Source organism: Pungitius pungitius, chromosome 11 (assembly GCF_949316345.1).
Source record: "Pungitius pungitius chromosome 11, fPunPun2.1, whole genome shotgun sequence".
In the NCBI taxonomy this organism is placed as follows: domain Eukaryota; kingdom Metazoa; phylum Chordata; class Actinopteri; order Perciformes; family Gasterosteidae; genus Pungitius; species Pungitius pungitius.
Genome location: NC_084910.1, coordinates 16,775,485 through 16,803,273, shown reverse-complemented (window position 1 = coordinate 16,803,273; position 27,789 = coordinate 16,775,485). Strand labels below are relative to the sequence as shown.

The window sequence follows — 27,789 nt, the reverse complement described above, 5'->3', positions numbered from 1 at the left end:
CTGCTTTCAAATGAAGACTTAGTTATTTACTTAGTACCTTTATCTTCCAGTACAAAGATAAAGCAAAATTAAATTAAAGAAATTCTCATCGTTCTATACATCCTCTCTACTTTCATCCTCCTTTTCATATATATATATATATATATATATATTTTCTTTTATTGCATTATTTTACACGTGAGAGCGGCTCAAAAATACATGTTTTTGTAATTGGACCCTGGAAGAGCTGCATCCCCGATGGTTATTTATAAAAGCAGCTTTTTTTAAGGACGGATTTTATGCACGCTGACATTCACCATGTCTCTCCGCTTTACCACTACGGGGGGGGTGCAACATTCCTCCAGGAGCCGCGGGGCCTCGTTGGTGGTGCCGGGGGGCCCCACGGGGTATGCCCGGCGACAGGCGTCACGCCAGCCACCAAGCTGCCACCATTTGTTCTTTGGTCAGATTCAATTTTAATGGATTCTTATTGCAAAAACTGCTCTTCAACTACCAGTACTGCATAATAACTTAACGTAGCCTAAAGTAATACATTTCCTGCAGGCCAAAGTGTTAAAATAGTTTGGATTAATTTAGCGATAATACAAGAGGAAGGAGCCTTACATTTAATGTTTGACATTCTCCCTTGTGAAACATGCTAACCGGTAGATTAACTGCTTGTCTGCTTGGTTGCTTTTTGAAATTGAATGTACTGTATTAATTAGTTCTTCTGTTTCACACGCAGACCTGGTGGAGCTGAGGATTCGCACAGGAGCTCTCAGCAGTGTAATTAACTTATCTTGGGCATCCGCAAAACAGGCATTATAGGTTTTTAATGTGAATATAATCATCTGATCGTTATCACAACAGCCAGATTATAACCAGGCGTTTATCCCGCAGATCTGAAATCCCAGCTGCGCTTTTGATGACTTTCCGTGATTTTTTTAAACGTGTTGTGGCTGAACTGTGGATCTGTGCAGAAGAAGCACAATACGGAGGGTAATGAGTGAAGGACAGAGCTCCAAGTTCTGTTTTTTGGTTTTACTTCACATTGGTTTTACTTCATTTGCTTTGTTTTTGCTGCAAGACTTTTAAGATTGAATTAAACATTTGAGGATTCCTGAAAAAATAACCAAAATCAATACTTCTTCTCATTTATTTGGCCAAATGATCATGGTTTTGGAAGCTCCCGGGTACATGGATGGATGGACAGCTGGAGGATGCTGAAGAAGTGGTTTGGATGTTGTACTGTTGTCACATTAGATTTGGCGCTGTTTGGCGGGGTTTTTTGGTTTCTTGAATTTACCTCAAATATAACTCTGAACTAGCAAATAACACACTGAGAAAAGTTATTGATTCATTTTTTATTGATTCGTTACTCGAAATATTATTATTGTCTACATTTCTATTGAGCAAAGTGGTTTTCGGCCAAAAAGGAATCTGCACTTTGGACCTTTTTTAGGACAAGGAGAGGAGTGTCTGATGATCAGACATATTGAAATCAGGAGGAAGGACCCTTAAACCAGGCATTACTTTGCAAGTAGACATTTATCGCCATATTGAAGTGGAGTCAGACTGCAGTTGAGTGGCGAGTAACTGCTCCTTTTAAAACAAATGTTACGTTAACAAACAGGGTTTATAACTCTATATCTGACTATTAGAGGGAGAAGAATGAACACCGACTCCTGCAACTACGCAGTGATCAATCTGATTATCCGTTCAGAAGGTCGGCTGACCTGTAAACTGAGCTAACTTTATAGACAAAGGCCAAATGCAAATGATCCTAGCATGCTTGGTATGAGACCTTTTGATCATCCGTTATGACCTCTTGTCAATTTACACATCCAATCATCCGTCTGCAGAGATTCTGCAATGACACCTCCAGGTCACCTCTTTTTCTTTTCTTTTGGAGAAAGTCGAAAAACATTCTTGTTTTGTTCTAAATCAGAAAATAAAACTATTTTGATGACTAGCAGCCCCCCGCTCAAATCTAGCTAATTGCCCATGAAGTCATTTCCATAAATAATATCTCCTGTTTATTACAGAGGGCCCATCTGTCACAGGCGAGTAATCACCTGAGCACAGTGACTTTGAGAAACGGCTCTCATGGTCCTTCAAAGCCAAATGAAGTCCTGCTGCTCGTCATCTCAGAGCTTAATAAAGTAGAATGTAACACTTGTATCCACGCTGTCAGTTTTTTTTAGCGATGGCAGTGTCGGTTTGTTGGTGTCTTACTTTGGTCCGGACTGAAATACCTTCAGCTGTTCAACAAACTGCAAGGGAAGTTTGTACATACACTTTTTCTGAGGGGTTTCAATAGCAAAGGTGCAACCATGGTATATACATTAAAGGGGGTCCCAACATTTACAAATATATGTGCATACATTGCGTATGTAGAGCTTATCTGAGGTGTTAGCTTTTGCTTTACATTGATTGTCACGGATGGAATCACTAAACTCTTATCATGATCAACATGGTATCAGTCTCTCATGTGTATCCGGTGCTTACTGTGGCTTTCACCTTTGTAAGAAGACAAACATTATCACAAACTTGCGCTAATTAGGCTACACCTGTTATTTCCATGTGTCAGATCAGACCGGATTCGACTGCGCAGCTGACTCTAATTATTATTATAAGTACAGATTGGAACAGCGCTGATTCTTGACAGATTCTGCTTTCGTTGTAATGGGTCGCGTTGAAGAAAAAGAATGAAAAGGCTTAACAAAAGTTCAGAACAACGTGTCATCCAATCGGATTGTCAGCTGCTGCCGTGTTAAGAGAGGTGGGAATCAGCTGACATTAACTTGCGTGACTGACTTATTCTTAGAATGGAACTATAGCACCTGTTAATCAGAGCAACGCTTCGATGAATATGCAAATACTCTGCCCAACCTGCTCCATCTGACTGCACCAGCGTTTTCAGGCACTGCGTGTCTCTGATCGAGTGTTTTTTCTTTAATGTTGACGTACCGGCAAATGTTCTGAACTTCCAACATTCCACAAGGACTGAAGATAAGAGGAACCTGGAAGGCTCCGAGTGACTGAAAACGTATCTAAGAGCCGCGATTACATTCAAACCCCCCCCCCCCCGAATAGACTTAACTTCATTTTTTCGATAGCCTTCCATGTTGAAAAAACTGAACAGACAAACTCGGCAGTGTCGCGCGGGTTCCTTAATATTAACAGATTATGATGTCAGCGAGAGACTCCTCGCCATCACTCTTCTATCTATTTGCATAATGTTTACCATTTCAGCTGAGCTGGTGCTTTCATGTCTCTGCTCACGATGGATCGATCGGGCGTCACAACGTCAGCTGCCTGACGGAGCTAAAGGTGCAAGTTAGTTTACCTTTGGATGAGGTGCTGCCTCGGGAGAAACTTAATTATGTCTTCATAAACAAATTAAATTACGATGCCGTTCCCAGGTGATGAGCATTTAGCAAATTATCTAACGGAGGGACTCAGCACATGGCCAGTACCACTTTGGTTTAAGCGTGCATCCTCTTGGGGGGGGGGAGCGATAATGCTTTTTCACAATCACTTGGCTCCGAAATACAGCGAAGAGAAGAAGAGTCAGTGGGGCCTTTATGTAAGTACAGCAGTCAAAGCATGTGGATGTGTAGCTAACACAGTATCTATATGGTTACATGTATACATATATATATATATATATATATATATATATATAGCTCCTGCCCACAGACGAGAAGCATATGAACGGCTGGTGCAATCAGCACCGTAAGCCGCAGCGACAGACGGATGGCGAGACGACGTGCTGCAGATTAATGGATCCGCTCCGACTTGTAGTCGGTGTTTGATTGCTTTGTGCTGAACGGCCCGCCAGCTTCGAGACCCTCGGTAGGAACAAGCTCAGTCTGCCCCCCCCCTCTGGTGCAACCTATTTAAATGTGAAAAAACATTTAAACACAAGAAATGTTTTCCCTAGCACATCTTCCAAAATAAGTTAAGTTTTATTTGTGATTAGAATTTGCATTTTACAGAGATGGTAAAACTATGACTCAGGCAAGATGGACTATTTATACACATCAATTACTGAAGCAACGTTAAATGGGGGGGGGGCTTTCATTACGCTCTTTTTGGTAAACGCTGCATGATAGAATTTCCATATTTTAAAGTCCTGCAGCATTAATAACTCGGTCTCCACCACACCATCAATTATAATAAAAAAAAGAGGGACTTTCTGGAGTTGATCTCGTCTGTCTTCACCGATCTGCACAACTGGTCCTCTGGGACCAGTCTCCTCGCCTGAAACGAGTGCCGCTCAGCAGGGGGAGGCCGGGACAGAGCAGATGAGAGGACGGTTTACATTAGGGTGTTTGCACACTCCGGATCGCAGCCACATCTCAACCGAAGACAATGCATTCCTTTCAATTAAGAGGCGAATAAAGAATACGTCGACTGGAAGCACCAAACGGGACCTGATCCTGTTTTTTTGAGTGCTGGTCTCAGGTTTATCCTTCATTCTAGCCAGTGGCAATAAACACGACGGATTGCAATATGCCGTCTCACAGCAAGACTGACGCGTGGTAAGATGGATGTTGTCACTGAGTAAGATGTACAGAAGATGAGGGAAACAACCCGGTTTCTCTCTTTAAAGTGGTGTTTAGTAAATTCTTCTTCATCGAGGATTTCTTCTCGATTATTACGACGATATCTGTCGCTGTTTTTCAGTTAAAATGACATGGAGAATGGAAAAATTACACTATTCCTTTAGAATTCAAATGGTCAATGTAGTCCTCGAAACTATGTTCTAAATGCATACATAAATTGAATTTTAGGCAATGCACTTAACAACAAATTATGGGAAAATGTATTCAATGTCTAAACCATGGTTACGCCCTTGATTTTCACACATCAGAAGTGAAAAGCACGAGAATGTCGCCGGTGTTTGCTGCAGGGATCAGAGATCAACGGCAGGCTTCACATGGAGCTTCAAAGGCTGCGAGGAGCCTTCCATTCAAACCGGTTCCTCAAAATCATTATCTGGTCTCTGCTGGCAAAAAGAAAAAGACCATCCGAGGCCTGCAAAGATAAAAGGAAACCTTCCCTGCACTCCATCATTATTATTTATTTGTGCATCTTAGTTTGTTCTTGGCTGCTGATTATCGTTCAGGTGTAAGTATACACACATATACTGTATATACACATATATATACATAAACAAACGATTGCAGAGATAACGGCGGCTGTTACAGATAACGGACGGACGCAGGAAGTTCTGAAACAGTTTGGCGAGGACTCTGCGTTGAAATAATGAGACGAGCTTTTACATTTCACATCTTTACTGAAACGCTTGGGATTTCAAATTGAAATATTGGAAACACCCCCCCCCCCTTCTCCTTAAAAAAAACGCAGGCGGACAAACTATTTTTATCTTTCACAGCTCTGGAAAAAGAAAACAGTTTCCAACTGGTTTCTCTACTGTTACATTATTTATATAAAACTAATGAATCTTCATTTCATTTCATTTGAAATGAAGACGCAGCAACACTCTGATGTGATTGGAATGGAATCCCAATAAAAATTAATGTAAAGCTTTACGTGTCCAGGAACCTTTAGCATGTGTTGCAGCCTTAATAGGTGCATCTATAAATAATGTGTAATTGATATTTGGGGAATGCCGATACGTATTAATTATGCATTTACCACGGTATGAGTCTTATTTCCATGTGTCAGATGCGGTCTCATCTTCTGAACTTGAGTTTGTGCCTCCTGCCCGTAGTGACCCTTCACTCAGTGGCGTTGAATCACAATCACCACGTGGTCAGGTGACCCTCGCAGACTGAGGCTCAAATGGCATATTTTCACTTAAAAAACTGAGTCAGGTGTACAACTTATGTACTTAAATAAATATACTTCACTTCTATCAAATAGAGAACTTGAGTGATCGAGATGTGAGGACGGGTCAAAGATTGATTGATTGATTGATGTGTGTGCAAAATCCATTTCCTCTGGGATCCCGAGTCTCTTAGAGTCAGACTAGAGCGTCTGTTCGGAGTGGTGAAACAGTGAGGATGGGGGGGGGGGGTTGAGAAAATGTAAGGAAACCTAGAATAATCACAGGCGGCGCCCACAGCTCGATTCTTCATCCTATTACCCACAAAGCCCTCTTTCCCCCTCAGCTGTCCTGCTCGCCACAGATAATGAGGAAGCCAAGCATTTTTTCTCTCTGCTCCATGAGTCTCTCCAGTAGAGAAGAGGCCTCATGCTGTTTCCTCCTCCCCCCCTCTCGTTATCTCCGGGGAGGGCGTCGACGCATTTAATGAATGGGACCTCGCCGATGAGCTTTTGCACGGAACTAAAGCCGAACATGCAGACGTGATTTGTTACTCTTGCATCGCTTTGATGATGCTGATTGAATTGGGAGCGATGGGGGGGGGGGGGGGTGTACCAGCGACTGCGATATGCGTTTTGTCCTCATAGCTTTTGCAAATCGAGACGGTGGTGCTCTGCTGACGGGGGGGGGGGGCAGCTCCGTCGTTGCTCCATGTGAGGGTGGTGTTAAAGTGGGAGGTGAGCGGCAGGGTTCCTGGATGATACTTTGTCCATCTGCCATCTGCCATCTGCACTTTTGGAACAGCGCTCCCTCTTTGAGCATTTGGACCCCGTCGCTACATCTGTTTGCGAACTCTCTCGCACTTTTGACACACGTCATGCGTATGCTTTGTGTGTGCGTTGTGTGTGCGTTGTGTGTGCGCGCGTTTCTCTTCCTCTGTCTTTGCAGTGTGAGAACGTCGGTGCGGCGTATGAGGTCAACGTGACTGTCCTTCACCTTTACCAGACTCGGATGTACGGTTAGATTCATGAGAAAGGCCGTGGCATGTGGTGCTGAGCCGAGTTGATGAGAACAATGATTTATTGCTTTATTTATCAAGAGCAACCAACTGCATGCGCTGATGTTTCACTTGTTGAGCAGCCTGAAGGGCTTTTTGGGAGACCTTCACTTCTATAAGGCACCGCAACGTCCGTGGAGGTATTTTGCTGAATCCTCTTCCCACCGGCTATTGATACCATTTATTTATAAATATATTTAAAACATCATGGTTTACTGAATACTGTAGAAGAAAAAACACGCAACCATAGGTCCCTCTGAAGTAGGCTCAACCCCCCAAAGCACTCCTCTGAATCCTCATTAACTGCTGATGATGTCTTTAGACTTGTAGCAAATGTTCTACTTGTGGTTGAGTTTGATGTGGGTTGTGGTGAGCATCCTTTAAAACCAAAATGAACACATTGCAAACCGTGGACCTCAAAGCCTCCACGTGGCAGAAAAAAAAAACCGCTCATCCAGTGAGATGAGATCAGATGCAGCTTCACGGAAACAGAGGAAAGTGTCCCCGGCGTGACGCGGTGCAACCCCCCCCCTTTTAGGGTCTCAGTCGTCTAATGCCTAACTCCCATTCCTACACAAGGACGTCTGATAGGACTGAGAGCAAAGTCTGGTTGAACTACTTATTCCCGCAGCACGGGGGCCAGAGAAGTCGATGCTCACGTGGGCCCCCGCCCCCCCCCCCCCCCCAAGTCCTCCGATGGAGGACTTTACAGCAGCACAGCTCTCCCAAAAGGCCCGAGTCTGTCAAAGCACTCCGATGCTGTGCTTCAGGGATTTCAAGCTCCATGCGTTTTTGTTTGTGTGCAAAGGCGCCCGTTGCTGTTTCTACGTAAGGTTCTCGGTTACATAATTCTTAAACCCGTTCGTGTTTAGATTATTTGTTCAGTGAGAACAGTGGATTGCCGAAGAAGAATTTGGTCTTTTTGTCAATTTGATGCTGGTAAAAATAAATTATACTCAACTCAACAAATCCAAATTTCACCTTGACTGACTCTCAATCACATCATGGAACAGATTGTCTGGTGCGCTCTTTTTCTTTTCTATATGCTGATAATTCATTTGGGTCAAATGAGTTTAATCGGACATGATCAAGCACATGTTAACGTAGGGTTTTGTTTTCAAGCCGGTCCGAAACGTCAAACTGGAAGTGAAGAAACGCAGCTCACGTTTGTGTGTTTAAAGCAAACCTCAACTTGTAATTTTTCCAAATAGCCGAACCCGAGAGTACCCAAGCAGTTCGGGGGGGCTTTCCATAAAGGTGAGTGGAGCGTGTACGAGAAGTGTGTCCCAGATAAACAGGCCCCCATGCCCTCCACGCAGCCTTTTGTTTTCCACGTGAGATGAGCTCCGCTCCTTTGAGCCATGAAGAAAACGGGGACAAATATGGCAGAAGAATCAAAGAAGCTTTCTTTCAGTGCACCACAACCTAATTCCTAATTAGCCCTTTTTTTTGCTTTGCGCATGCTTTCTCTCAACCCCGCACAGATAAAAAGGGGCTTTGGCGGCTTTTCACTCGTCTCTTTGACAGGCCCACAATGGAATCACCTCCTCATTGGTCACGCAGAGGGCTTGTGTGTATTGATTGATCCCATTTCATGTGCTTTTTTTTATTTTTTATTTTTTTATTCCCGCCTTTGTGCGACTTGCCAGTCATGCCCCAACAGTCGCAAGCGGCTAATGAGGAGGCTTTGTTTTGCGGCCTCCGTCGCTGCCACGCGGTAACTGTTCCCTTCTCCCCTCTCCCCGGCTCACATGACCGAAGAAAAAAGAGAAAAAAGAGACCGCACCGGGGTGGTTTTCTCCGCTCTGCGCCTCTTTCCGACGGAGGCTGTAATTAACTTGCACTGATTGAGCCATCAAGGCCCACTCGACGTGCGCTCCAGCTCGTTTGAATCCCACAGACGAATCAGCGTGAACGAGCAGGCGTGCTGCTGTTTGCTTGATTATAGTTGTTGTTTTTTTTTGGAGGTTTCCTTCTTCCTGCCTTTCAAGCTGATGTTGTGTTTCTATTTCGGGACGACTGTGCCCCAAAATGGCGAATTCCAACAGTGGTGAAAGGCAAAATATGAAATCAGAGCAATTGCATCAGGCACACACAAACATACGTGCACACAACACACACACACACACACACTGACACAGTGTGCTCCAGCGAGCTTTATTAGCAACAATTCAGTTATCTGTGTAAAGCCTCGTAGGCTCAGTGTGAGCAAAACCACTCAATCCACACGGGCTCTTCCCTATGAGGCCAGATTATAACATCTCAAAAAGCCGTTTTTCCATCCCAACGCCGCAAACAAAATAAGTTCTGTTCATAACCCAAAAGGGGCTGAGTGAACCGATCTTATTATAAGGATTCGTTTTCACGCACTTGTTTATTAGATCTTGAGTTTGTCTTTAAGTGATTATTCACCTTCAGGGAGGCGTGTCTTTGGAACGGGATATTACGGTCTGAGATGACGAATTTATCGAATTCAGGTTATGAGATTTAATGAAATTATTAGCCACAATCAGACTTATAGCCTATAAGAGAAAAAATCTGATTATTTCAGCTGATTTGATTCTTAGAATTGGGAAATGTAAAACAAATGAACTATGTGTAAAATATGATCAAATCTAGTGGCGATAAGTCACATTGTCAGACCATATTTCTCGTGGTATCACTGGTATCTTCACGTCAAACGGAGGCAGCGGCGCGTCCGCTGAAGCCGCAGATCGTCGGCGTGCTCCTGTCGCTTCGCCAGCAGACGTATGAGGAGGAGTTTAAGATTCCAGGCACCGTCTGGGAAACAGCCTGGAATGAAATGAGGAGAGACAGCGGTGGAATGACTCCTGGATGGTCTCTGGCTCCGGCTAATCAGCGAAAGGCAGCAGAGCGTAGGGGGGGGGGGGGGGCGGGATCCGTCAGCGGGGGTGTTAGGGGCTCCGAACAGAGGACCAAAATCATTCGTTCGGGGATGAAGGCCCTGCGTCTGGTTGCTTTTGGAGACGATGCACCAGCAGGTGTCAGCAGAGGCGAATGCTGCGTTACCTGGACCTGAGTCGACGTCACAAAGTTATTAATGTCGTTTTGATGAAAAACGTTTATAAATTTGCAGTGAAGCAGCCTGTTGGATGGAAAATCCTCTCCGACAGATGCCGAAAGCAACTTTCTAAAAGGTATTTAGTTAATTCAAAATTGGATTTAGAAGAGGCCGCGAACCGCAAATTGAGACATTTATTTCCCAGTTACAGTTATTTCGTACTGCAACATGCTGGGAGAGGCCCCTTTGCACCACAGAACGTTTGCTCCGTCACGCCAGCAGACAAAAGCGACGCTCGACAGGCTAATACCGAAGGGGACCTTCACTTTACTGCCAGCGATATTCTGAAGCCTTCTATCGATCAATCCCTAATGGCCTCTGTGGATGCAAAAAGTGGTAATTATCCCAATCTGTCATGAAGGTGGAGCCCGGGGGGTGTGGGTGGGGGGGGGGGGAGTGACAGACGTCTTCCCTGCACTGTCAGGTCTATTTGCATCTCCCTTCGGCCTCGCCGCCCGCTGTTAGCCAACATCTGTCTGTCTCACGTCAGCTAGACGCTGCTCCCTCCATTTCCAAGGCGCTTTTACAGTTTCACTCCCCTGAAAGATTGACTGACGCCAGCCACTAACCATAAATACACAGGGAAGGGATGAAATATTGAGGGAGAACAGGCTGTGGTCCTCATGCATTTTATGCCCGGAGCCTGTCGCGTAATTTTCTGCGCTTAACATCCTGCTATGCCCTCGTCCGTGATGTCGTGTATTTGTCACGCGAAAGGGGCTCCCGAAATCATGGGCAGGCCCTGACCTTTGCTGAGAAAACTGGGCCGGCGTGCACGCCGACTGGGCTGTTCGAGGGTTTGTGGGCGAGCACGTGTTTCCGTGAGCGAGATTCATCGACAACAAATGAAAAAAAAACGACAAGTCTCCAAAAAAACAACAACACGGGCGTGATTTGAAAAATCCATTCCGCGAAAAAGGTCACACCACACTGGGCGGGGTCACTGACATCCCCCCCCCCCCCCCTCCAGCCCGCCCTGCTTCCCAAAGCAGCCGTCAGCCTGTCACATCGAGTTTTCGCCTTCCTTTCCAGGGAGACCAGACGGATGTCGGGGGGGGGGGGGGGGATCCGCGGCTGCCATTAAATGACGAAGGCGGCGTGTGGAGTATTTCTGGGTCAAATGAGGAGAGAAAGTTGAATCCGGCTGAGTTTGGGTAGAAGAAGCACACATTTTCTCATTCCGTCATCTCTTATTGAACTGCCGGGTTTTTTTTGTTTTTTTTGCAAAACCACAGCTGAAAGCGTTGACATTGATCACAAAAAAAGCCCCTTGGATTTATCTCTCCATGTTGCATATTTTGCTGGAGACTGCAGACCTTGCAGCTATCTCAATTAGCATATTTAAACTGGATGCTGGGCAAAAAATGTTTGATTATCTGATTGTTTTTTTTTTTAATGACTTTCTTCGGTGGTGCAGCATCGAGTCGCAAAATATGATGTGACGGTTTCCTCTTTTTAAACAGCTAGAATCTCTTTGCCCTGGAATTTGATGAGTCTCGTGCCGATAATGACGGGAACACATTTCTTATTCATTGATGCGCTGGATGTTTTGCTTGCAGGAAACCTTTATCTCAAGTGTTAGTGAACACAGCTACTGACAGGTGCCTTCACTTCACAACGTTGTATCTTGTTAACTCTCAAAGCGGGATGTGATTGCTTTGCACAAAGTGCGATCACGGAGCGCATTTCTGCTTTTAAAAGGAGAAGGAGACGCAAGATTACAGTTCCCTGACACTCAGATATGGAAACAGACACCTGCGCAAAATTCGGAGGCCATTTGCATTGCGTTCAGGTCTAATGGAAGCTGATGTTTATCAGCATTTATCTTTCCCCTGCAGTACTCTTGGTGACTTGTTAAGAGTTCAACAACAGAAAAATAAAGCATTTTCAAGGTCACCCAGGGAAAAGAGATGATGGTGATCCCTAAGATTTTTCACGTAATGAATGAAATCATCCAGAACCTCGGCAGTAAAAAGGGACTCAAATTAAAGACTTGGCGTCTTATTTAAAGTCTTCCCATCATTTAGTTTTTGGGGGATGAGGATGTTTTCGGAATAACGAGACCACAGTCGGCTTAAAAGCATCACACTTGGGAAATCAATTACTGTTAAAAAGCGTTGAGTGGGTGTCAAATGGAGAGAGGAAGAGACTGATTACACGTTTCCAACCATCCTGCATTCAAATGGTTTCCTCATCATTAGATTGTGATAATCATATATTAATTAACAGGGTGGGGAAATAAAATGTGTAAATCTCCATCCACTAGATTATACCTTTCTTTCTTTTTTTGCTAAAGAACTTTCTTATTTCTTGATTTCTTTTCGACTAATTACGCTCTGGTGTGAGAGCACTTTTCAATCAACAGGAACAAGAGGCCTATTCCAACGCAAATATACTTAAAAATATATATATATATATATATATATATATATATAAATGTGGTAATTATTGTGCTTCATATTGAAGAATCAACACCCCAGGGGAGACATAAAATGTGTGTGATGCACAATGAATGGGAGTATCTGTCTATCTTTTATTAGTCTTGTGCTGTGTTTTGGTTTATATACTACTCTTCTTCTGCGTAGTGCCATGTTGAAAGATACAGAAATTATACAGAAAGATGACACAGTGAAAAAAAAGAGAAACGTGAGCGAGGGATCGACCCACATGTCAGATGACAAAGAGGAAAAACTGCTCTGTAGGACATTGATTTGTTCTGCTAAACCTGGCAATCATATCAATTGATTACCAATCCAAACCTTTACAGCAGATAGATTCATTATATTGTAAATGTATTTTTTTCATCTGAAAATTGGGAAGCAAGTAATTTGATTGAAGTGAATTACTTACAGATTAGAAGCAGGTCAGACATTTAAAAATGAGACATTTCAACACTTTGGAAAATAATATCGCTTTATTTCCACAAGACTGTGATATTTACTCCGTCTTTTATCATTAAGGTGGATGTACCTTTTTCTAAAATAATAATAATGCAAGAATCAACCACACTCAACAGGAAGGAGACTTATTGTTCTCATGTGTAGTAAACTGTATTCAGAGACGTTACAATGAACGGTGGGCAGACTTAAATTTACTGTCACTTCATGTATTAGAAAATAATTGCTAAAATAAAAGAGGAGTCCCCCTGAATAATGAAATCATTACACTCTAGGTTTGGTGGAGTAATGATTTGTATACACAGAAAAAAAAAAAGAAATGTCTAATGAGTAGTTTATCTTCACTTTGTTGTGACTTACATAATTACATAATAACAAGTGCTACATTCTTCACAGTTGTAAATTGTCGCACATTAAAAGCTGCTAAACTAATCTCTCTTTTGTATGAATCACTTCTTTTTTGTAGAACTAGTGGTGCTGCATACAAAACGTATTCAAACACATCTTTCACTCAGGTTTTCTTTTTATCATTATACCTTTCTACATTTGTCAATATTCCGCCTGTCCTTCATCTCAGTCCCTCTCAATCCCAGTTTCCCAGTGTCGCCGTTTGAAAAAAAGCATCACTTTAATTTAACCGTCTTCTCTCTCGACAGCGAGTTCGAGCCCTTTTGATTCGTTACGTACCTTTCGTTTAATTTCGTTTCAGCGTTGACTGATTTTGAAGGGCGGCGTCACGTGCCTCTGCGCCGCTGTCAGAATGGGTGAGCGGCTTTCTCAACGCGCCGCTAGCACAAAACGACGTCTACCGCCGTGCACAACAGTCCGGGTGCTTCGGCGGATGTAGCTCGATTGAACCAGGACAGGATGCTCGATGCAAACAAGGACACGGTGTCACACAAACAAAATGTCTGAAACGAGGAGGAAACAGACCACGCGGCCTGCCTGGTCCTCCGTCAGCGACGCGAAGGGCCTCGACTCACACAAGCTGTCCGCCATCAAGGAGCCGCCATCGTGGGAAAAACCCGACCTCGAACAACCGGCGTGGTGCGGTTTGTTCTGGTCTTGGAAGTTGGAAAAAATGGCAAAAAGAGATGCGGTCCGTGGATCTTGTTCAAGTAACTTTGGATTGTATGGGATGAAACGGATGTGACGTTGACGGATTAAAGAGAGGAGGGTTTTTCTGCCACTGAGAAATTGGATTGTCACGGGATAAACTAAACGCCTCCACTCAATGAATAGAGAAGAGAGCCCTCATTTCCGTCTCGATTGCACTGTGAGCCGGACCAGCTTTTTTTTATTATATCGAAAAGAATTAGTGAAAATAAATCAACTACTCTTTTTGGTTACCCAGCAGTGTTATACTCATAATGATATTATTCTTTTTATTTATAGACCTTCAAGATGTTTTGAGAAATTGTTCATTTTACACTAGCAAACCCAGATAAATATTGACTTTTAGAACAAGAAACAACGCCTGACAAAGAGAAAAAGTCGACGGTGTGAGTCCATAGTACCCTGTGAAGACGCATTAATATGGAAAAATGGATTTGACTTGGAGGACACAATGTGCCCTTTAGAGAGCTCATTTATGCCTCCGTTATAATTCAGTTCCCAAGGTGAAATGCATCTCGGCAAAATATTACACAGGCCACATACTCAAGTCTGGTCCGTGCCTTACAAATGGTCACGTTTTGATTTGTGAATCCGGGGAGAAGCCCAGAGGGGACTTGCATTCATTTACGCATTATTCAGTTGTGATGTATTTTGTCTTCTATCCGCGCATTAAACGTCCAAGAGACCTGCTTCCCTGGGACGAATGATGGATAGCGGTTGCCAGCCCAGAATGACGCATGGGGCCTTTGGTAAATGCAGCTCCCGCAGATCCACATCACTCAGTAACGTTGAGTTAAAAATGACAGGACTGGCATTAAAACCCTCCCAGCTAAGTTCATTGCACATCGGCAGTGTCTCCTCTAATGATCAATGGTTACTCAAGGGCCGTAATAAATTCCAGTTGGCTGTAATGTTGACTGAGATTCGTGCTTGTTTTCACTGCTAATGAGAGAACACAGTGTTAGTCTATTTACAGTAGGAGAGACAGCAGCAACAAGCTAACAAGCTGAAGCCAAATGGATGGTTGCAATACTCTTTGAACAGTCGATTTAATCACATTTGTGTGGTCCTGGGAGGTGTTTTGGAGATACATTTTCCGAACCACTCAAGATGCTTCACACCTGCTGTTCCTCATCTGTCCACAGGTGGTCATGAAGAAGTTATTTTTCTGCCATGGTCAACACAAGAAACCGGCCAAAGAGGGTTCCGAGGCCCAATACCAATCCCCCCCCTCTCTGTCTCATGGTCTCCGAGGCGCTATGGCTAACTCCGGCTAGCTCCGGCTAGCCACAGATAACTCCGGCTAACTCCTTGAGGCTTTAGTTCTGTCCCACCGTTGTTGAGTGTTTGAGGCTCTCTGGCAGATACAGAAAGGGCTGGGAAGTAGTTTAAATCAGAAATTATGAAGTAGAAGGCAAGACATAAATCACCCTACCCTGAAGGAGACCGGTCCATGGGACGACTCAATTTACACAGTCAGGGTTATCTTTGGTTTCTTTTCTTCCTCTCTGATTGATGTCATTCTAACCTGGTCCCAGAGTATTGGTCAGGTTTATTGTGGTGCATTAACCCTTTTTCTTAATAATGGATTTAGATCAAGTGAGAAATCACGAGACACTTGGATTGCTCTGGCGGGGAACGAGACTTTTTTGTGTACAAGCATAAGCATGCACACATGTACCTTTCAGTTGTTTTTATTTAGGAGAGTTGAATGTAAAATGTTGCTTCACTCTCGAGCTGCTGGTACCAACACTGCATGATTGTTACGAGAAATATTTTGCCTCTACAGTACAGCTGACGTATTGTTATTTTGGAAGCGGTATGCTGTAGAGAAAGGGACCTGTCAAAGCTTTGACATCAGAGCTGAGTCCAGTTCGACAACATTTTGTGACGCCACCCGAGCAACACGTACCAGCATTCCTAACTTGATCACCAGTGGTTTTCCATTCTGGGTGCTTTAAGGTCGTAGGTCAAACTTAAGGGGTCTCCAGAAGATCAACATGACATCAAAGTTTGAGGCCTTTGAGAAATAGTTTAAATGTAAATAGGGAAAATGGGTCAAATGTAAAATCTGGTCCAAACTGGTGGTAAAAAGTAGACCTTGCTTTGTTTTGAAGGGGCACCAGCTGCAATCATTGAAAACCAAATGGTTTGGCTTTCATCAGCAGTAACAAAAAAACTAATGCTTATAACAAGTGGTGTGTTAAATGTTTTTTTAATGCTTTTTGATTTTCTTTCTCTTTGTCATTCCACAGCTGTGTTTTCAGAGGCCCGGCGTGCGATACACAAATCGCATTACTGATCAGACCAAGGGTCTAAGCCTCAAGATACATTGCAGACAGTTTAAAAAAAAGAGAATGAATCCATCCTCATTGATTTATGAAAAGGGCACCTCTCACAACACCATTATATTTCCATTAGTAAGCGTGTGGTTCAGAAGAATCCAACGATTTTGTTCTTTGATGGGAGCCTATAAATATGTTGTTGAGGGTTATCCCCTTGATTTAAATTCGGTGGCTTTTAATGGAGGGACTGTTTGACTCTGCGTAGGGCAGCGCATGTCATTCCAGCATCTTCTTCTCATTCTTTAAACTTGGCAGCTCGTCTGTTAGCCTGTCTCAGTTTTTTTGCCACACCAGTCATAACCTGTCATAGCCGTTTTTCTTTCGCAGTAAAAAGGAGACAACATTGAGATGAAATATATCCTCTGCAGAAGTTTGAACTGCTCCAATGTAGAAACATCCATTTTAAAACTGGAAAAGATGGACTCTTCTAAACGGTTCTGCTGTAAAATCTAGTTTATACTGCACTTTTCTAGAGCAGATCCAGATGCCCGCCAACCTGTGTGCACCGAATGGGATCAAAGGTGTCGCTCAGTCTTTGTGACTCAAGGAGGCCGGTGAAGTGGGAGACGTTTGATCCGCTGCGACAGTGCAAAGGACGACGTGCGCATGCTTGAAGTGCAAAGAGGAAAAGGCAGAGGATCTCTGCAATAAAATTCAGAGGTTGAACCAACTGAAGAGCGAGCCCATCGCATACTGAACTGAATGAACCACGTCTACAACAGGTCAACGGGTTCCATTTAAAGCCAACGTGATCTCTGAGGTTTACAAGGGACGCCTGTATTATCTGGCAGACAGGTGGCAGACGGCGGTGACAGCGGTTACAGGAGAGTAGTCAAACAACGGCTTAATTAAAATCAACCACAGGAGCAAATCACCGCGAGGATGTTGTTGCTCATAACAAGGTGTCCCTGATCATAACCAACGGAAAACAGCCGATGATAAGACTGATACGATTGTGTACACAAAGAGCAGTGCAATATCAGGGGGAGGCTGACGTCAATAAGGATTCGAACGAGATCAGTAAAGAAGATTGTCTCTGCCTCGGTGCAACAAATCCACACAGGCTTTACATGTCACTCTTGCAAATGCAATTTAAATTAAGCGCGCCGTTGTATTAAAGCCTGTCAGTATCTGAAAGATTAGATTGATTGCTTACTTTATACTTTAATGTTTTGGCTTGGAGTATATTTGAAAAATCTTGCTGTAGAGGGGAAATTATGTGCACACTGTTCATCAACACGGGAATAGCAGCTCCCTCATTATGACCCCAGCTTAATGCTTAAGACCACATTAAAACCACATTTATTCAGCACGCGATTAAGATTCAACAGTGACTTTATAGTCAGTTAAAATAACTTCCAGTGTCCAACATGTAACTTATCATTCAAGATGCACAAAGGGAACTGCTAACATTGCAAAAAACTGATTCTAAAAGCATGCATGAATGCTGAACAAACTCATCACTCATCTAATTTTATGAATGCATGGGAATGTGTGGAGGTTATGTACATTTTTTTATTAAGTACGCAAAGAAACAAGTAGCCCACTATTCTTGGACTGGGCGTGTTAAACCGGCTTTGATTTCATTTTTAAAAGCCTCATCACCTCCAAAGAGTTCACACTTTCCTCAATATAATCTTCACAATTTTGGCTGTGCACACATATTACATACGCTGAGTAATACTTCAGCAGAGTCATTATGGAGAGTTCAAACATCCACTAATGTGTCATTTGTGAGGAAGCTGCAAAGCGTTTAGTGACTCACTTCACTAAACGCTTTGCAGCTTCCTCACACTGGTGAGGTGTCGACGCCTAACAGCTGCATTCCATCCCCAGCTGGGGTTCCAGAGCCGGAGCTCGACCTGTAGAAAACAGTCAAATGTCTGACATGAGAATCAGGGGATCTGTTTGTTTACAAGACGCATTGGAAACTAAAGCAGAGTGGACACGTTGGGGTTTGACGCACACGACATTATACTGTAAAAAAGCTCGTGTGAGGTCAGCGTATGACGCGAAACTGGGGCGACTCATGAACACAGGTTCATCATTGTTTTCATTTATTTAAAATGTTCATTTAAAAGACAATGAATGAGTCGGTCTCATTAATCGTTAACAATGAGCCAACAACAGGTTCTACGTGGCGGCCTCGTCACCTTAAACACACCCCGGCTGCGTTTGTGAATCCAACCGGACGCACTGCGCTAAATTAAGCGCAATGGTGTTTAAAGATCCTCACTAAAGATGTAGCTCCTGTACGATCTTTCTAGTGTAAAAGATGTTTCTTCCTTGTGCAAACGCTCGACGCAAGTGAAGATAGCGGCTGATTGTGATCACCTACGTGAAAATATAGCAATACCGGCAGATTAGATTAACATTTATACTAAAAAGCATTCCAGGTCCCCTGGTTGAGCCAATTGTAAAGGGCTTCAACTCACCACCACCAAAACCCTGTGTGTGAACTCACATGTTTTTTTGCTTTCAGTCTTTTCCGGTTATTCTTCATTTACCGCGAACTCTACTAACCAGAAATAACCGGAAAAACAAGAGACAAGAAAAGAGAGAGAGACGGGGAGAGAGAGAGAGAGAGCCCGCGAAAGAGTGAGAAAGAATGCAAGTGGGCGGAACGTGAAGGAATGAAAAAACAGGAACCAGGTGATAACGTGCCAAAGTACACCTGCACACCTGCGTGAAGCCACTCCTTTCCCAGGACGCGTTGGAGATGGTTGTGAAGCGGAGGCCGGAAAAAACATTTACATTTTTGAAATTTTTAATTTTCGACTCTGGTTTGAGGAATTTGGGCAATAAAAAGGGTTGAGTTTAGATATTTTTTGCTGTTTGTAATACATGCTGCTTTCAATAGAATTCACTAAACGGTGGCAGCTTCGGAGTCGAACTTTCTTTTTCGTTTTTTGTGATCGACACACCGAATGACGATGTGGTCCGTGAAGGTCATCACCCTCCTCCTGATCTGCTACGGTGAGTACAGAGGAGCTGATTCATGTTTTCATTTACAGATGTTGAAAGATGGAATGGGTCATTTTTAGACAAAGCAGTGCTATTCGGAGGAATAAATAACACAAATGGAATGAAGCTCATTAACGTTTGTGACCGAGAGTGATTCCGTCTCTCCCTCAACGAGCACTTTTGAATGATAGTGATCGACGGGAAAATGCAATGATGTCGGTTGTAACATTGGACAACAAGCCGATAAATGTGCTGATTTTAAGTGAGTCATTTTCAATTTTCACATCTGCGATACGCAGCATGGGAAATAACATATAAGACGTAATATGTCCGGATTTGGTAACTCCCTAGCTCAGCATGTGGCTCTGCATCATGAGTATGTGGTCTACATAGAGAAAAACTCAAGCTAATCAAATATGGGCACTACAAGGGGACATTTTTCTTCCTGCATCAAAGAAAATATACACTTGTCTGTATACAGACTGCACGCGGCTCTTGTAGATGACTCCCAGACTTCTTCGTCCCCACAGCGTGTCTTTCGACTATCAACGGGAAAGTGAGTTTCGACTCAAAGAACTTTCACAACGTGCTCCACTGGGACGCCGCGGAGCCGGCTTGCCCCGGGGAAGAGGTCCTCTACAGCGTGCGGTACAAGAGGTAAGAATGACTAGTACTACGCACCTTGGCGCCTCCACAAAGAGATCCGTATAGAGAGGTGGGCAGACGGCACATTGGATCAAACTCTGATCACATTTTAGAGTTGTTTCATCTGCACGTAGTCGGCAACATACCCAAAGGACTAAGAGGATGAGTCTCCCAAGACGGACCTCATAGCGTGAACGTCACGTAGTTCTCGTCTAAGTAGACGTTCTCCAAGAGAAAGATCCCCTGCAGAGGAAGAGGTTTTCCTCGGGTTTCCTGTCATTTGTGTCAGCCTCAAAAAGTAACTGTGTGATCCGGTGGATGACGGGTCAAGATGCTCATTGCTTTAGTTTAGGTGCAATCGTAAAGAATAAAAGTTGAGCCTGCACTGCGTTTCTTTTTGTAGTGACGTAGCAGAAGGGAAGTTCCTGATAAAAGAGGAGTGTCAGAACATCACGGCTCTGGTCTGCGACCTGACTGCGGAAACGCCATCAGTCCACGACGTCCACTACCACGCTCAGGTCTACTGCAACGGCAACCTACATGGCCAAACCGTGAGGTTCACACCTATAGCGAAAAGTAAGAATCTCCACACTCGTGCACGTCTTTGCTTCCCGCAAAGCCAAATATGTTCTGCTGCGACGTGAACCACTCATCTCCCTTTTCCCCCGTAGCCACGCTCGGTCCGCCCGTCTTATCTACACACTCGACAGTGTCGGCCTTCTATGTCAATGTGACCGTTCCCCTGGGGCCAAACGGAGTCTCCGTTGCTGACATCATCACCAGGAGCAAACCCTTCGAAACTGGATTAGTTTATATCTTAAAAATCACAGAGCCACTGTGGGCCGCGACGGTGAGTCTCCATTTAAACAATCAGATATAGTCTCAATCAAACCAATGTTATATAATCGTGCAAAATCGTATAAAAAGATTTTTTTTTAAAGTCCCGTTACCGTTATTGATATGTTGCTTTCTCTCTTCAGGTAAATAAAACAACAACTGGCCGGTTTGTCATCGGCTTGAAGAACAACCGAACAGAGTACTGCGGCTACGTGGTGTACACACCCCAGGCGGAAGCAGGCCGCTCGGAGAGTGAGCCAGCCCACTTCTGTGTCACGCTGCCAGGTGGGCACAGTGCTCGGGGGTCATTTGTAAATGTCTACAATGTACATGCATAGTCACAATCATGTTGACCATTCGTTTCTAAGACACGCGTTTAGGGAAGGTATGTTCCCAATTTTGGATTAAAATTACTTGGAATGAAAAATGAGAACGGAAAACGTAAATAATAGACTGAATGCAACACTGGTCCTTGAAAATGTTCTCTATTCTATGTTCATTTGTACTCTATGTTCATCTCCTCAAGCCACTCGGAAACGAAAAATATTGTTTGTTATGAATCCACTTTTTAGATGCCTGCACCCGCACTAATTAACACATCGCTCAAGAACAGGCACACTGTGGTTTATTCATTTTGGCCACAATGACAATGTTTATTCATACTGAGAATCCAAACCTCTAAAATTCTTGAAAGTTGATTAACCAAACATATGGGCCTTTTCAAGGAAAAGGATTATCTTGACACTAAGCTCTTTTGTTGCTGCCATACTGATGAGACACGAGATTAGATTACTCTGTTTGCAAAGGTACGTCTCGTCTTAGTTTGCCTCATTGTGTATTTTCCACGGCAAACTCTATCAGCAACTATTTTAAACAAATACGGGTAACGTTATACCTTGAAAACATTACACAGGTACAAAAGCCTTTTTCCACTTTCAAAGCCTACACTCCTAAAGAGGGAAACCCCACATCTCGGTTGCTATGCAAATTCCTGCTACTAAACGCATTCCTGTTTCAGGAAAGTGGTTGTGAATTCTGGTACATCCGCAGACTGTCACAAACAATGTCCTGAAACTGTCACAATGGGAATTTTTACTCACCGCTTTAAAGCGCTCGAGGGCGTCCGCTGTTACAGGTGCGTTGTGTCCTCCTGTCTTGGTGTATGACGTCAACTCCCTTGTGCCTCAGGTGATCCTCTGGATTTCCTGCCGTGGCTTCTGGCGAGTGCTGCTCTCCTCGCGGCCGTCATTGCAACATCGGTCGTGTTCATGTGCAAATACGTGAACGGTGGAAAGGGAAAAAGCATCCCAATGATACTGGTAAGACTAGCCTTTCTGTGATTCCCTTTGGTGTGTGGACAAGGAAATGCTTCCTTATTCCTTAAGTTATTGAAGGTGCGAAGTACTTCTGAAGTTGTTGGGAGTTTCAGTGACTCATGCTGCTTTCGGTATAACTTATTGTGGTGATGAGGCAAATGCTTTCTGTCGTGTGTATTATTAGCTTTGCCCTTTTTAGTCCAAACAGGAAATCAGCCCCAGCACCCCGCCCGAAGTGATGGAGCCCCTGGACTGGAATATCAAGATTTTTAAGGTGGAGATCTGCATCGAAACTGAAAAAACAGTAGAGACAATGACCCAAGCGAAGACCCCGGCGAGGTCAGCAGGTTACTCCCCCCAGGACAACCTTGGCCAAAACTGGCAAGATGGCACCGTCGGCACGGGTGAACGCAGCCGGACTTCAGGCCCAGAGGACACGAGTGCTCATTCCTCCGAGACCTACGGTGTGGTGGTCCAAGAGCCTAACAAAAACGGCCGCGTAGGGACCGGTCACGCGCCAACGCTCGAAAGGTGGGATCCGAGGCCAACGCCATACAGAAAGCAAGCGCTGCCTCACGAGGAACCTGACGAGGAACCTGACGAGGACAACGCGGCCGGGCGACTGTGCCTGCACACGGTGCTGGGTACCAAAGGACAACTTGTGTTGCTGCTTCCTCAGTTACAGAGCAGCAGCGCCGGGGACAGAGGGACACCCCTCAGCCCGGAGAGGAAACCCCTTTTATCGGACCTCAAAGATTCCGGGCCGTCGTTGGCCTCAATCAACAGCTTCGACGGCTCAGAGTTTACGGACTCAGGGTGCGACGATAGCACCGTAACCACGCCAACGCACCCCTACTGCAACGGCCACTATCCCCCGTCGCAACCGGACGCTCCTTATGTCCAGCAGGGATGGACGAACGCGTCGTCGGGTGACGCAGCACAGAGAGACACACCAAACTGTTTTCCCGCGCTCCTTCTTGAGACTCAATCCAAAGACGTTTGTGGATACAGAACGACGGGCTGCCCGCGGACCTGCGCCGGTCCCAAAAAAGAGGAGGGAGGCGGGAAAGAAGAAGAAAGCGAAGTAGAGGAGACAAAGCCAATCCTGCTGGGAGGTTGGGTGGTGCATATTGCAGACTAATGTGCATTGCAGGAGGTTGACGGGTGCTTTGGTAGAAATACAATGTGAATTAAGACATTTTACAACCACATGTGAACCTTTAACTACAAATCAAAGTGATGCATAATGGTTTGTTCCATCCCTTTTCTATTTATTTATTAAATCACGTTTGTATTACCAAAAAGTATGGATAATCATAAATTGTGTGTTTACATTTGAAGACGGTGAATATACATTCTTAAGTTATTTGCTTTGTAATAGCGTTGCAAAAAACAATCATTTTCATGTTTGAACAGTTTACAGATTATTTTTTACTCATTGATTCAGTCACTAAAGAATTTCTGAAAATGACTGTTTTCCTTTTATGTTTCAAACAATGCTCCTGACTGTTTTCAATCTCCTTGCTTTATGTTTGGATGTTTTTAATGGCTTCAGATGAAGTACTTTTATTGAATTTACTGAATTTTATGAAATGGGTTTCGTTAAAATGTCTTGCTTTGTGAGTCCAAAGACAACCAGTTTATTTTTCAGTCGCCCCAATTTTATTTCGCCCCGTTATTTTGTTAAAGAATTACTTTGACATATCTTTCACAACCTCTTGCATTGTTATGGTGATATAAAGCTGTGTTCAGACAGCTAAAGGCTGTTTTATTTTATTGTAAGGGGTTTAAAATGCAATTATGATCACACAAAAAAGTTTTGTTCAACTCAGCCAAAACAGTTTGTAAATGTTTTAATTTTTATTTTTTTAGCATCACCATAGTGACACATTATTGCCACTTGCCACACATACTCAATCTGGTCACCTTTAAATTATAATGTAATAGAATAGAATAGAAGTACTTTATTGATCCCCGAGGGGAAATTCAAAATCCAGGTAGCTCCTGACAATGTACAAACAAACTAATGTGGAGTCAGTCTTAAAGATTAGATGTGAAATCAAACCTGATGTCCTTTTGGCCAAACAAAGCATGAGACATTCTCACCTTCTGAGCTGTTTAAAAAGAGACCGAAATGACTGAATCACTGCTGCTATATTCCTGTTCATGTTTACAAGGGCTGTGTGTTATAAAATTATTATTATAAAATAATAAATTCTTACTGTGTATTACTTTGCAAAGTTCCAAAGGTCATTTTGTAATCGTGACTGTTTGCTGTTGCAGGAGAAAAAAGCTCCAGTATGTAAGAGCATATTAGAGGGTCATGCAGTCATGGTTCAACCGAAGTCGCACTGATAACAGCCTGGTTTTTAACAGCCTCGTACACATTTCCTCAAAGTTGTAAAGTAATAATCGACACAAGTTTCGGTTTATTCTGTCGATACAGATTGTATTGTGGTAAGAAAAAAGTAAAGAAAGTTATTTTTTAAATAGTTACACTGTAACACAAAGTCAGTCAAATTTACGGTGAAAAACTTTCAAATCCTGACAGTAACAGACTGTTAAATTGAAATTGGTTAAATTCAGTTTATTTGACAGTGAAACACCGTAATTATATATCTCTTATTTTGCTATTCATATATTGTAATAAATACATTTTATCACTGTTAATATGTACTAGAAATTGTACTGACAAATCATTCAATATAGTGATTTTACATAAATATACAGACCATTGTGCACAGTAAAAATGGTAATTTGCTTTTGAAACAATGTATTGTTTGGGGAAAGTTTGTAAAGTTTGAGGTGTTTCTTTACAGTGCTTTTCAGCTTATGGAGAGGGGGGGTGATGGGTGCTATTGGAATAGTTTAGTAACGTATCAGCAAACTTGTGAGATTAATGCTCAAGAACAACATTTTAGTGCATGTTTGAAATGTACGTTTGGAGATCTCAAAGTAAGAAATATAATGTGGCTTATAACTACCTGAGAAAAGAGCAGCTATGCATGTGATTCACTTACAAAGAGGAAGTGATCTTCTCGGTTACATTAATAATATGAGCTGGTTTAAGACCAGGGCCCTGTTCCTCGTACGTGGTTCAACTAAGTCGATCAAATGTCCCATTATCCAGCTCAAATTACCGAGATGATTGATATCAGACTTTCTCGGTTCCCCGAAGGTGGATCCGCGCTCAAACTGTTTCGTTAGTTTGAACCAGATGTCAGTCATCAGGACAATCACGCGTGCACGTCATCCAATGAGATGTTGCTGGCAAAAATTATTATCTCAACTCTTTCAACGAAAAGCCTGACCTACGTCATCTCATCCTGAAAAGTATCCAGCTAACTCAGTTATCCACGCAGGAGGAACAGGGCCCTGTTGTGCGCTGGGTTATGCAACTGTTACAAAATGTCATTTTTTACTGACATACATTAACACACACACAAAGGTAAGGTAAGATATATTGTTTACAAACATGTATTATTACAGTGCAAGCTACAAACAAATGATCAAATATTATGCTTTAAAAAGAGATCCAATAATTTTTATATTTTAATGTTGTTCATAATAAATCTCCAAATGATCCTGATTGAACGGGCAAAAAAAAACTGTGATCCTAAAATGTACTTAATGCTTAAATATATTTTTAAGGAAAACCTGAACTGAGGTTTCCACAGTCACAAGTACAATACAAAAGGAAATCATCCCTTGGTACACAGACCGCAGACTTTAGCTAAGTGCAAAACAAACCCCCACCATGAAGAACTGGTCAATGGCTGTGGTGAGAAAAGTGCTGAGAAAGTGTGTATTGTAAAGGAGGATTTGACACAGGCAGAGAGCAAGGACTGGCAACGCACCAGTGAAGTTCAATGTTGAAACGAGCACGCGAAAGCCACGCAGATTAAATGAATGTGCGGAAGGAACGCTGTGAGTGGGAGCAAGTGGGATGTACCTGCAGGAATCGGGTCAGATCCAACTACCTCCGGGAGAATAAAAGATCAGAGGAAACCTGATACAGGTTGACATGTTGACCAGCTTCCGATCACGTTCTCTTCTTCGATCTTGCTCTTTATTTTCACATGTATTAAAAAAAAAAACTCTTTGCTTCTCTTTCCGTCTCTCTCGTCGTTTTTCAACTCTCCAATTCCCCAGCAGATTGGAGGGGAGATTGCAGGGCCGCTCTCGAGCACCACGGGCATTGTGATCAAACTTTGAACGGAGAATAGCAGTTCAAATGAACCCAATGCTGCCGCACAATTATCATTTAGATCAGAGCTGAGGTATATTTATAGTTGCCTTGAGTTAACTGGGTGCAGTGAAATGTATTTTTTTGCTGGTAATGATTTTGTACTCTGATCTCTAACCCAAACTAGAAAGCCTGAAATCTAATATTGCATGACTCTTCACGTACAATAGGCGCGCGGGTGTGAACACAAAATAGACAGTTGCTTGGTTACAGAAAATACAACAGACTATTTTGGTAATCATTAACAGTGACAGCGAGTGGTTGGTTCTCCTCTTTTTTTCCCCTCTATAATCTCAATCAAGCAAATGTTGTGCAAAGGTTTATATTTACATTTTTCAAACTAAGCAACAACACTGCAGATCTCGCACTCGTCACTTATGTTCCGCTACAAGTGCACGAGCAATAAAGCTTATTGCGCTTCACCAAGTTGATGTTGATGTGACATAAGTGAATCACATTAAGCAGTTTTCCAGTGAAAGGGTAGCGAGCCCTCTCCACAGCGAATCAGTTGATGAATTGAAGTCTGCGTGTAATTGGATGCAATCACGCTGTCCCCACCCTCGACTACCTTGCATTCTAATGAGCTCTTAATGGATCCTTGAATAGAAAAAGGCACGAAAACAGCTGGCCAGGAACTGACGGATCATCCAGGAGACTTTGGTGTCCGTTCAGGTCTATTCTGGGCAGGACCAGGGGAAACAGAGCAGATGAAAAGAAAGTTTTCTAATATTTCATTTAGTGAAAACTCCCCATTGAACATTGTCTCAGATTTGAAGCCAACAGATGGCTGTTGCCTCCGGCTCACGTCATGCCACATTTACTTTTAATATGAGCCCCAAACTCGAGAAACAGAGGAACATTAACGCTAGCCTCACAGTTGTCATTACAAATAGGCTGTGTGGGGGGTTTCATCACTATGAGAGCTCAGACTATTCCAAAGCTTGCATTGAACTTCTTTTTTTTTCATTAGAGCTGGTCGATAGGATTTACATTTACGTAATATGGAGGTAATGTGAATGTCAATGATCAAATGCAGCCGACGTATCAGTCTGTTTCCTCAGTGACCCATGCATTCGAATACGGTATCCTTGGCATCTGTAAGGGACGGATTTTATGCAAAAACAGCCATCATGGGAATAAATGTTGGCTAGACAGACACTCGCGTAGTGCTTTTACGTGCATTAATAATGAACAAAATCCAGAGCACTCATGAATTGTAAAGAATAATACATTATTGATCAAACACTACAAGGCGTTGGGTGCCGGCAAATATTTGATCCCTGTTGGCTTGCTATAGGTTTCATCCTTTTACATTTAGAAATTCATATATTTAATTTCATAGACATGTTTTTGTCCTCCAGGGGCTGTGGGAAAGTGCATCTAAATTTATTTGCCTAAGTGGTCTAAATAAATCAGGCACAAAGCAGACAGAGGCTGCTCGGGTTGAGTATTTGAGCTCTTCAGAAAGTGTTAAAAATCAGAGGCCGCGGACATGAAAGGTTCGTACG

At 43.2% G+C, this 27,789-nt stretch overlaps 1 protein-coding gene across 1 annotated transcript; it reads left to right on the top strand.

Annotated features, from left to right (window-relative positions):
• The first annotated feature begins 18,838 nt into the window (after window positions 1–18,838).
• ifnlr1 (interferon lambda receptor 1) lies at window positions 18,839–24,413 on the top strand. The gene is made up of 7 exons (XM_037453538.2): window positions 18,839–19,249; window positions 19,768–19,894; window positions 20,286–20,458; window positions 20,554–20,732; window positions 20,863–21,004; window positions 21,908–22,038; window positions 22,235–24,413. The coding sequence occupies exons 1-7, from the start codon at window positions 19,201–19,203 to the stop codon at window positions 23,174–23,176; spliced, it is 1,743 nt and encodes a 580-aa protein (XP_037309435.2). The 5' UTR covers window positions 18,839–19,200; the 3' UTR covers window positions 23,177–24,413.
• The last annotated feature ends 3,376 nt before the right edge of the window (window positions 24,414–27,789 follow it).